At 34.0% G+C, this 10,990-nt stretch overlaps 1 protein-coding gene and 1 long non-coding RNA gene across 10 annotated transcripts; one reads left to right on the forward strand and one right to left on the reverse strand.

The window, feature by feature from the left end:
- The first annotated feature begins 1,147 nt into the window (after positions 1-1,147).
- Positions 1,148-7,159, forward strand: LOC140184741 (kinesin-like protein NACK1). 8 transcript variants are annotated; one of them, XR_011882316.1, is made up of 10 exons: positions 1,148-1,787; positions 1,869-1,997; positions 3,345-3,399; positions 4,005-4,089; positions 4,715-4,960; positions 5,054-5,143; positions 5,250-5,350; positions 5,711-5,843; positions 6,492-6,674; positions 6,760-7,159. XR_011882316.1 is itself a non-coding variant. In XM_072237606.1 (8 exons), the coding sequence occupies exons 5-8, from the start codon at positions 4,900-4,902 to the stop codon at positions 5,726-5,728; spliced, it is 270 nt and encodes an 89-aa protein (XP_072093707.1). In that variant the 5' UTR covers positions 1,148-1,787; positions 1,869-1,997; positions 3,345-3,399; positions 4,005-4,089; positions 4,715-4,899; the 3' UTR covers positions 5,729-5,878. The 8 variants fall into 6 exon arrangements, 1 of the variants encoding a protein (XP_072093707.1); XR_011882317.1 differs by having other exon boundaries at positions 5,740-5,843; XR_011882319.1 differs by lacking the exon at positions 6,760-7,159 and having other exon boundaries at positions 5,740-5,845; positions 6,495-6,640.
- Positions 7,160-7,239: 80 nt separating this feature from the next.
- LOC112802263 (uncharacterized) lies at positions 7,240-10,216 on the reverse strand. 2 transcript variants are annotated; one of them, XR_003202256.3, is made up of 4 exons: positions 10,046-10,216; positions 8,261-8,487; positions 8,102-8,164; positions 7,240-8,011 (listed from the first exon to the last, which is right to left on the reverse strand). It is a non-coding gene; the product is annotated as an uncharacterized lncRNA (long non-coding RNA). The 2 variants fall into 2 exon arrangements; XR_003202255.3 differs by having other exon boundaries at positions 7,819-8,011; positions 8,261-8,492; positions 10,046-10,196.
- Positions 10,217-10,990: the final 774 nt, after the last annotated feature.

Raw genomic sequence — 10,990 nt, forward strand, 5'->3', positions numbered from 1 at the left:
AAGCTGTTAGAAATTGAATTTTAACCCTTTCAAAATTTGTCCATATGCTACATATTGTTTGAAAAAAAATTGGCCACTGCACGAATTAACAAGATTGAGATGCGTGATGTGCAAATAACTAAATTAATTATACCATATAATATATATATTTAAAGCACTATATTGTTTAGGATTAGATTGGATAATATATAAGTTAATATTAAACTTGAAAGTTAATTTGTAAAAAATATTGTACAATATATTTATTTAGTAATTTATATATGATTTAATATTATTAATCAACAAAAAGAAAAAAAAGTGCATTATTTTTCATGAATCGTGACAACATATATTTTGAACAATATTATTATATCTAAGTGATATTAAAAAAATATAAATGGTTGAAAGAAAAAAGAAGTGATATATAGACGACAAAGACACTATATAATAATACATTCACACAATCGCCTAGTACATATTTAGCAAATTAAGAAATAATAAAAATAAAAATTATGGTCATCAACTAAATTCGAGTTGTTTAAAAAATTAGCAAGAGTGAAGAAGGAGAAAGAAGAGAAACATGAGATTATGTGGGAGGAGATAAAAAATATGTGTGAAGTAAAATATTGATTTATATAATAAATATAAGGAGAGATGAGTATGAAAGGAGGAAAGAATTTTAATTAAATTTATACCTATTAAAACGAGTTAATATTAATATTGAAAGTGTAAGACCCAAAACTTTTAAAAAAATTTATTATGAGTCAATTTTAATTTATTTATTTATTAAAGACCTTAATTTCAGAAGTTATTTTATTAAAGATAATTAAATCAAAATTTGATGATTAAATTAAAATTTGTATCTACTTTCATAATTATTGGATAATTTCTATATTTAAATTATAAAGTTTAGTAATTATAAAATAATAACAATTTTATAGGATTTAATTTAAATAAGTGAGATTTAATAATTTAATATTTTAATTTTTATAAATAAAGAGAGATATATCTTTAATTCTTGAATTATAATATTTATTAAAAAATAATTTATAAATTAATAAACAAATAATATTCTTATATATATAATAATTGTTAGATTAAAATTAATTTTTAATTATTTGTTATCCTAATTTTATTAAACATTAAAAATTACGTTTGCTCCCTTAATATTGACAAACCCTGACCCTAATGTTACTCTAACATTCGCTCACTATCCACTATTCACTCCTTCAGCCGCCACCCCCTTCCCAAAGACTCCACACCGCAGCACACAGACGCACGGACTCCCCCTCACGACACCCACACTTAGCCTCACACACCTCCCTCACCCTCCCTTGTTGTCGCGCCAGCCACCCACGCAGAGAGAGAGGGAGAAACGGAGGAGCGTCGCCGGCAGAAAGAGAGGTCACCGCTGCCGCCAAATCGTCGAGTCGTCGTGTCCTGCCACCACTGCCACCACGAAGCTGCCGAACTGAGATGAAGAAAAGGGAGATCGAAACGGGCTTTGAGGAAGAGTGTCGCACGAAGTCGCGGAGGAGGAGGAATCGCCGTCGCTTGTGCCGCCGTCGCCGAGGAGGGGAAAGAAAGAGCTACTGCCGTGGTTGTTTTCACGTTCCTGGTCGCCGCCAAACTCGCCGTCGCGAAGGAGGGGGAACCGTCGCCGCCAGAGGTCGCTGTCACCGCTGTTTGGGGTCGCGGTGGTCAAAGCCACCACTGATGGAGTTCGTCGCAGCTCTGTCATCGTTCTGCTCTCTGAGAGTCGTCACCGGAGCTGCCGCTGCTCTGTTCTTGGTTTTTTTTTTGGAACAGTAAGTGTCTCTGCTTCAAAAAACCTTACCGTTGTCATTCTGTTATAAGTTATTAAGGATTTTGCAATGTTGATGTCATAGGATTGAGTTTCGGGTCTTGCATGGCGCGTTTGATGACTGTTTGCTGACTGTGGGGATGGTCGGATTAGACGTCTTAGCTGCGAAATCAGAGTTTTAAGGGTTTTGTTGCGTAATCAAGTGGCAATCAAGGTAGGGGCGCTTTTCTTAAACTTATTTTACTTTTAAGAATTGTTACGAGTTGATATTAATGCGAAAAATATATTTTTATGATTTCGTAAGTCTTATGGACTGAACTGAGTTGCTTTGAATAAATGTAATTGCTTACCTGGTTGATTGTTGTTGAAGTGGTCGCTTGATAGTTATATTGGTTTCTTGATTGGGTTAGAGTCATTGAGAATTTTGATTTTTATTGATTTATTTTGTTAAATTGGTAGTTGCTAAAATAATTTGATACTTGTAAATATTTTGATATTAGAATTAGTTTTGTTGATTTATCGGAAATGATTTTGAAAATTGGAAATGATTTGAGATATGAAAATAATTTGATTTTAGAATGATTTAATACCGGACATGGTTGAGAAGAGTTTGATAAATAGTTTGGTTGGGGCCTGGGAAAGATGGCAAAGTCTAAGTTTAAGGGGAGATGTTGCTAGAATTTTTATAAAACCTTGAGATTTTGTTTGAGGCGTTATTTAAAAGAAAATTTGGTTTAAGAATCGTATTATTTGATTTCGATTTAGTATGGCAAGATGATTTTGTTTCTTTGGAAAAGTATTCAACTTGAAAATAAAGTTGATTTGAGACTTTTGTTTTGGTGAAAAGGAGTTTTATGAAAGGGAAATGGATTTGAATTGTTATTAAAGAGAGATTTTGATATTTAAAACACTTGGGCAGTACGCAAGGGTTGTGGCTTAGTCCCACTTGCTCTGGGTCAATATTTTAGAAGTTTGTGGTTTTGAATGTGAGCTTTGACCTGGCAAGGATTGTGGTGGTGTACCGCTTGTCCAGCGTCGCGATGGACGTGCGGATCATGGTTGTTTACCGCCACGGGTTGTGAAAATGTTTGTGGGGATCGTGGTTATTTACCGTGCCGCTCACGGGTGTGTTTTTCAATTGAAAGTCTTGCGAGGATCGTGGTGGTGTACGGTCACCAGGTGGGGATCGTGGTGGTGTACTGCTCACTAGGTGCGGATCGTGGTGGTGTACCGGTCACCAGGTAGGGATCGAGGTGGTGTCCGCTCACCAGGTGGGGATCGAGGTGGTGTCCCAACCACTGGTTTTCAAGAGCTCACGGCAAAGTAACTAACATGTGAGCTCACGGCTAATAGGGCAGGCATGCATGTTGCATTTGTTTGCTTTGTTTGGGTGTGCTTAAGTGTTTTGGTTTGCGATGAATTCTGTTTAACTGGTAACAGTGATACTTGTTGTAACTGTTCTTTAAATGTGCTTGCCTTGTATTTGTTTGTGCTTGTGAATGATTTCTATCTTGAGTATTTGATGGTGGATTGATAATAGCGGTGATTTATTTTGAATCAGGCCGGAGGTTGAGTTGATTCGTATGGGCCAGAGGCTGTGATTGGTTGGATCAGTGGTAAGTTTTGATTGGATTTCTTGATCTGAGATTTGAAATTCTGCTTGCTCTGTAGATTCTGTTGAGTCTTCTTGTTGTTGCTGTGGCTGAACATGAAAATCGAAAGTGGTTGTTGTTGAAGTCCCTGATGAATCTGAACCTTGATTTGCAAATTGTTTTTCATAAAATTTTGCCAAAGATAAAGCACAGAGAAGAGATTTTGGATTTTCAGTGACAACTTCTCTATGAACCTGGATCTGTAGCCCATTGATGAAGCAATGCAGCAAAATTTCATGATCATGCATATGAACAAAATTTGCATAAGCTGTGATAGTTTGGATGATGTTTGAGTCCGTCAAACCATTCCAAAAATTAGATAGAGTGGTCAATGAAAGCACCATTGTTGGAGAAAAAAATTGAATAGAGAAAGAATTAATCAAACAGAGGGAATTTAGAGAGAATTAAGAGGGAGAGAGATAATTCCATTGATGGAATTCCAGAAAAGGAAAAAGATACAAATTACTTAATTCCTTCCCTGTTACATTTTTACTCTCTCTATTTATAGTAAATCAATTAGTAATTAAACTATCCTAATTAGGCCTTGGCCTATATTTTACTCGCTACAGATTCTTGCCCTAATTGGCTGCTACAAGGCTTTGCACTCTTTCCATTGGAGAAAATTACTCAACTTGTGATCCAACAGAGGTTGATGTGAGTGCTGTGCTCGTGTTTCTTTATTTGCTGAATTACTGGAGTTTATTATTTGTTGATGGAGTTGTTTCCATAATTTTACTTTCCTATTTTGCTTGGTTTATGCTTAAATTAATGTAAAAATTGAATTAAAACTGTGATCATTGGATCTTTCCTTTTCCGAGTTTAGTCCTTAGTATGAAACTTTTCCTACTTGCTTCTGTCTTTTATTTACTTATTTAATTTAATTTTTTTAGATAATTTCTTTTAAAAGTAAATTTATGCGACTTGTTGATGGAGTTATCTTTTTAGAAAAGGATTTAAAAACTCATTAGCATTTGAGTTTTGAGCATGCTGCAGTGAATCAGTCCTATATTATTGTCATATATCATATTATAATTTGAAATTTTTGGTTCTGTCAGTTTCAGTTTGTTTTTTACTTCAGTAGAATAGAGTTTTTTAATTTCAGTAGAGTTGAAATTTTATGCTTACAGTTATAAAGTTGCTTGAACTTGTGTATAAAGTTATCAACTAAGAGTGTATAATTATCTACTCTTGATTTTTAGTGTAAAGTGCATCATGGTCACTTTAGCCCAAAACAATCGGGTCCATATTTCTGATAATTTCATAACTATGATTTATCTAGATGATGATTATCAGAGCACCTGGAACACCAGCTTCAAAGATAGATAGGACACCGGTATCAACCCCAGGAGGGCCTAGAGACAGAGGAGAAGATTGTAGTTACTGTAAGGCTATGTTCTTTAAACAGAAAAGAACAATTGGCTAAGGAGTAAGGATCAGGTGGCATGGGATTGCATTGATGATTTTATGATTGTGTATAAACCGCCCGCAAACGAACGTGCTGCTCAACCAGCATCGTTTACCTTTGGTATCAGATAAATTCATACTTTCCTTCATAATTTGATGTCCTCGCTTTATTTATTTATTAGTATTATTTATTTTTGTCAATGTGTTCTTGTAGACAAAGTTTTTGGCCCTGCTTTTTTAACTGAGGCAGTGTATGAAGAAGGGGTAAAGAATGTGGCTTTATCTGCATTGATGGGCATTAATGGTAATGTATTTATTTTTTGTAGCTTTATGCCCTGATCACCCTTGTAACTTGTGCCTCTGCTAGTGACCTATGAATGACCAAATGATTGCATGCATATTTGTTGCAGCAACTATTTTTGCTTATGGACAAACTAGCAGTGGAAAGACGTATACAATGAGAGGAATAACAGAGAAGGCTGTCAATGATATTTATAAGCACATAATGAATGTAAGTTTCTCCAAAGATTCAATCTGGTACTTAATCCGTATATATTGGTCTGTAGATTTGCTTTTTTATTCCTTCAGCGAAACATTTTGCGTCTTTTTTATTACTAAAAGGGCCTGTTTTGTTTTACTTTTTGGCTCAACTACATTAAGACAATATTTTCTATCTTTACCTTCTGTACTGCAATTCAATCCCATTATTTTTAATGGAAGTATGATTATGTTATTTGTCAACAAATTTATAGCAAGTTTTTGCATATTTTGATGATTAATTACATTTTGTTGGTGATATTTTATGTAGGATTTTAAATTTGAAAGATATTTTCGAATGATTATTTATAATTTATTTATTATTTTATTATAGAACGGTTTTTTTGGTTGAACCATTGTTAGACCGATTGGACCAGTGAACTAGTGACTTCAGAACCTTACTTATAACAGCTTAATGGATGGATATTTTTTGCTTAACGAGGTAAATAAGGTAAAATATCTATTCCGTACAATGACCCAAGGGGGAGTGTCTCCTGATATTTGGAGTTACAATATCATGATCCACGGCTTGTGCAAAAGTGAAATGGTCAATCAGGCATTCGAACTCTTCCACATAATGTGTTCGAAGAACTTGGTTCATGACGAGGTAACTTTCAGTATCCTAATTGATGGCTTGGGAAAATCAAGGAGAATCGATGAAGCTTTTGAGCTTCTTCAAAAGATGCAAGATGGAGGTCATCCAGCTGATTTAGTCACTTTCAACATTCTTATAGATGGCCTGTGAAAAAATGGAAGAATTAAGGATGCAAAAGAGATTTTTGAACATCTTTCCACTAAAGGCTATAATCCAAACACTTGGACATACAATATTTTGATCGATGGATTTTACACATCCATTTTTTCACACGCCATTTATAAGAATGTTGAAAGTCACTATATCAGATGGATGACCTCTATCTTGCATCTTTTGAAAAAAGCTCAAAAGCATCATCGATTCTCCTTGATTTTCCCAAGCCATCAATTAGCATACTGAAAGTTACCTCATCAGGAACCAAGTTCTTCGAACACATTATGTCGAAGAGTTCGAAGGCCTGATTTGACCATTTTACTTTTGCACAAGCCGTGGATCATGATATTGTAACTCCAAATATCAGGAGACACTCCCCCCTTCGGTCATTGTGCAGAATAGTAGGATGGGTTCGAGTAGTAATGCAAGTGGGGGGAAGAAGGTGAAGTTTCAGCACCCTAAATGCAAGTGTGGAACTTATGCGATCATCCAAGGATCTGGAACTGTCAAGAACCCAGACAGAATTTTCCTTGGTTGTTGCTATGAACATGTAAGTGTTCCTCCATGTTTGATTCTTAGATTTAAGTTTGCTTGTGTTCTTTAACAAATTATGTTCATAATAAATGAAATTACAGACGGAACGACCTCACTGCAACTATTTCGTGTGGCTGGACGAGTTGATTTCTTGTCATGTTGGGCATGAGAAAGATAGTGATGTTGAAAGAAGAATGATGATGCTAGAAAACAGATTGGAGCAACTGGCATATAGAAGGTTGATTTGGGAATTGAAGGAAAATCAAAGAAATGGAGTAATCAGTTCATAGTCTCTGTTATGCTAGCCATGTTAATTTCATTAGCAACAGTGAAGTATCTTGTAGTTTGGGATATAGATATTGTATTGCAATCATTGATGTATGGTTAGGGTTGATAAATGGATTGTTATGCCCCTATAATTGCATATTCTATGTGAATAGATTGTGACTTTGTTGCATTAATGATAATATAATTTTGTGCAAGAGATTTGGAACTATGAAATCCTGGAGAATGATATATTTCCAAAAACATAGTAATTACATTCATAATTCTATGCACATAGGCATAATTTAGTCTGCTGATAGCTTTCCAAAGACATAGTAATTACATTCATAATTCTATGCACATAGGCATAGTTTAGTCCGCTGATAGCTCAGCACGAAACAGGAACACATGTTGCATCTAAATGGATACACCCAAAAAACAATAACCAAGTCTGTTACATATTCCATAATATTAAACAAAAGGTCTCAGACTAGCAGACATCCAAGATGCATAACAAAAAAAAAAAAACAACAGATCCTTTGTAACCATGGACATCAGTTCATCATTTCTGCTTTGGTGGCCTAAAGGCATGTTTTGGCTTGAATCTCGGGGGTACATTTAGGTTTGGTATGGGAAAAAATTTGAAGGTAGTTGTTGCGGTTCCTTACTACTTGATTCATTGGTGTGTTGTTGCTCCTGAGTAAGTGGTCTTGTGGATAAGGGTTTGGTCTGTTGGAGGGTATGATTCATTAATGGACGGGTGACTGGATTGTGTTGAATTGGAGGTGCTAGTGGCCTAGTTATTGATTGCTTGACTCTAAATTGTGATCCCTGAAGTGGAGTATTTGGGCTAGTATACACGGAGGGGTCAGCATTGATATCCAAACCCAAAAGCAAAACTGAACAATAATTTTTATTTTGATAGATTGGGCTATAAATTTTTGGAGTGTATAAACAATATGACAATTAATATTACGTCTATCTGTGGTGGTGCAAACTGTAAGAGTTTGATCTTCACTCTTGGTTCTTGGATTACAGCAGGTGTACTCCTGAGCTTGGGCACCTTTTTCTTTCGTTTTTTGCTTTAGCCTATAAAGTACAACACAATAGTTGGTTTTAGTCCATATCAGTTTCAAATGGATCAAAATACCTAATACAAAAATGAGGAGGTGGGTATACCAGTGGGTCCAGAGGTTCCCCAGCCAGATTGTTGCTTCCATTTGATTGAACTCCATCCGAATTCTGTGCAATTTAAAAAAGGTTAACATATCACTTATGTTGGCTTAGGCACAAAAGACTTCACATAGAGTATGCTAACCAAAACAACACAATTTTTACCTGTTCTGAGTTCTGATTTGCAGGGGTTTGTTCTGATTGATTTTCACTTGGTTATTGCTTTGGCTTTTTTTTTTTTTTGTCAAATTTGAATTTGTTGGTGTTCCTTTACATGTCCTATGATAGTGGCTCTTCTGTTCACATTTACTGTATATCACCTATAAGGCTTTCTTGATTTTGTGACCGGTTTCCTAATTTTGTGTCTCAGGACGCAGCAAATTAGTTCCCTCCTGGACTTTCAATTATGGAAGCACACGAGAATCTTATTTCAAATTCTGGTATATACGTATCATGTGCGGAAATGAGTTGCTGCATGTACAAGGTGGGGTTCGAACTCCCAACACTTGCTTAAGCGAACGAGTGAGCTGACCACTCGACCAACTCATGTTGGTTGTATAAAATCCATTATTAATTTACCTCAAAATTACTTACTCATATAAATAGCACTACTATATTTTTGGCTTCTAACTCACCAATAATACATTTTAAAAAAAATTAAACAACTTAACACATTTTCATTCATATGAAAAAATCTCAAAGTATAAAAGCTTTCATGCCATTTTATAGATAAGATAACATGCTAATACAAATAATAAAATAATCATTCTTAATTATTAAAAATGACATAAAGCAGTGCATTACTTCACCAACCCGCAGTAACATTCTTGCTTCAAGGAACTTTCTTCAACTTGTACATATTAACCATTCAAACTTTTTCTAATTGTTTGATAATAACTATTAGTCTATATCAAGTGGCGATAACTTGAGCTTCTCAATTCCAATTTAATTTGTACAGAAAAATTATGATTGAATGATGATGATAAAAAATTAGGAATTGGAAGGATATGTGTAGAAAAAAATTAGTATTTGGAGGCAAAATTAGCGAACCCTCAAAATGCTAACTTTTCTTTAGATATTGAACGAAATTCTAGTTTAGAGATAAGTGACCATGATAGCATTATGAATAAAGATTCTTTGAGAAAGTAAAAGCAAACACAGAAAATAAAGCCAAGTGAACTCAATAAAAATGAGATAGATAAATGTTTAAAAGATGACGTAAGAAAAAATTTTAATAGATTTGATATATTTTAATAGATTTGATATATTGAGGTGGTAGAGAAAAAATATTTTATATATACTAGTGGTCACTATTTATAACACCAACAATTGCCAGCAACATCACAATTATTATTATCACATCTAATTTCACTTTATTAACTTTAATCTTTAACATCAATCTCATTTAACAATCTCATTCACAAAATCACTAATTTCACAATTTACACATTTAACACCAAATTTAATAATTTTTATTCATCAATTAACCAATTTTTATAATTTAAACATATTTTAAGTACTACTAGTTTAAATTTTACACAGCATTATATATTATTAACTAAAAGAAACTGAAATTATACATTGACATTTTTTTTAAACTCAAAACACCACAATTCAAGCGTCCAAGACTCCGAATCAAATCCAATAAGTTTCAGCCACCAAAATTTTATTCCAAGTACTCCAATTCACCAATTTGGCTCTAATTCACATGTATTCAATCTAATTTTATACAATGTACCAAAATCAAACACTAGAATTTACGAATTCATCAATTCACAAGGGTTTAGTGGTTTTTTACCCTACCCACTGATGATTGGGACGAAACCTAACAATTACCCAATGCTAGATTGCATCTAAACTACCAAAATCATAAAAATCTTTCAATACCCAAACCAAATTCATATAAATGAAGGGAATGGAGAATTGGATATGAAATTCAGAGATCCTTACCACTTTATTCAGATAGAATTGAAGAGTTCGGCGAGATAAACGTGTGGCCACAAACGATGCGGCAGACCTTCAAATTGAAAGTTAGGAGGAATTGAAGTTTGATGTGATAAGGGTTTAGGGTTCTTCCTCAATCTCTCTCTCTCTCTCAGCATGAATTGCAAAAATGAAAAGGGAGAAATGGCTGTGTTTGGGTTATATATATTGGGTCTTCGACTTAATATGAATCTGGTTCAATTGATTCAACCAGTTCAACCTGTTAAAATTAGTGTTTTATTTTGTATTTTAATATTTTTATTTTTCAAATTATAAAATTTAATTTTTTAAATTTTTGGCTTATAATTAATTTATTAGTTAATTATTTATTAATTTACTGGATTTTACACTTACAGCCAATCATGCCTGAATATATTTGGTTTGGGACATCAACATCCCTCTATTCCTTATCCTAGTGACTTGTACACTAAGAAAATAGTCCAGATCCCTTATATTCTTTAGAACAAAGGCTAAGTTTAACTATTGTGTTACTTCAGTAATGACCTCTTGCAAACTTCCTGTGATGAGTATATCATCAACATAGATAAGGCTATAAGTAATTGAAACTTGTTATACAAAAACTGATACATCCAATTTTGTAGCAGCAAATCCTAGGTTTCTCAGAGCTATTGAGAGTTTGAAATACCATGCCCTCGAAGCTTATTTCAACCCATATAGTGCCTTAGTAAGCTTGCACACTAGAGTACCATTCCCAATTGTGTAGCCTCGTGGCTATTTCATATAAATATTTTTAGTTAATTCACCATGCAAGAATACATTATTGACATCGAATTGTCTTATAAATCACGATTTAGCTAGATCCAAGGATTGAACAATTCTAATTGAGGTTGGTTTAACAATTGGACTATAGGTTTTAATGAAATCAAAACTTGGTCTTTGTGAGAATTCCTG

This window comes from Arachis hypogaea, chromosome 5, assembly GCF_003086295.3.
Source record: "Arachis hypogaea cultivar Tifrunner chromosome 5, arahy.Tifrunner.gnm2.J5K5, whole genome shotgun sequence".
Taxonomy (NCBI): domain Eukaryota; kingdom Viridiplantae; phylum Streptophyta; class Magnoliopsida; order Fabales; family Fabaceae; genus Arachis; species Arachis hypogaea.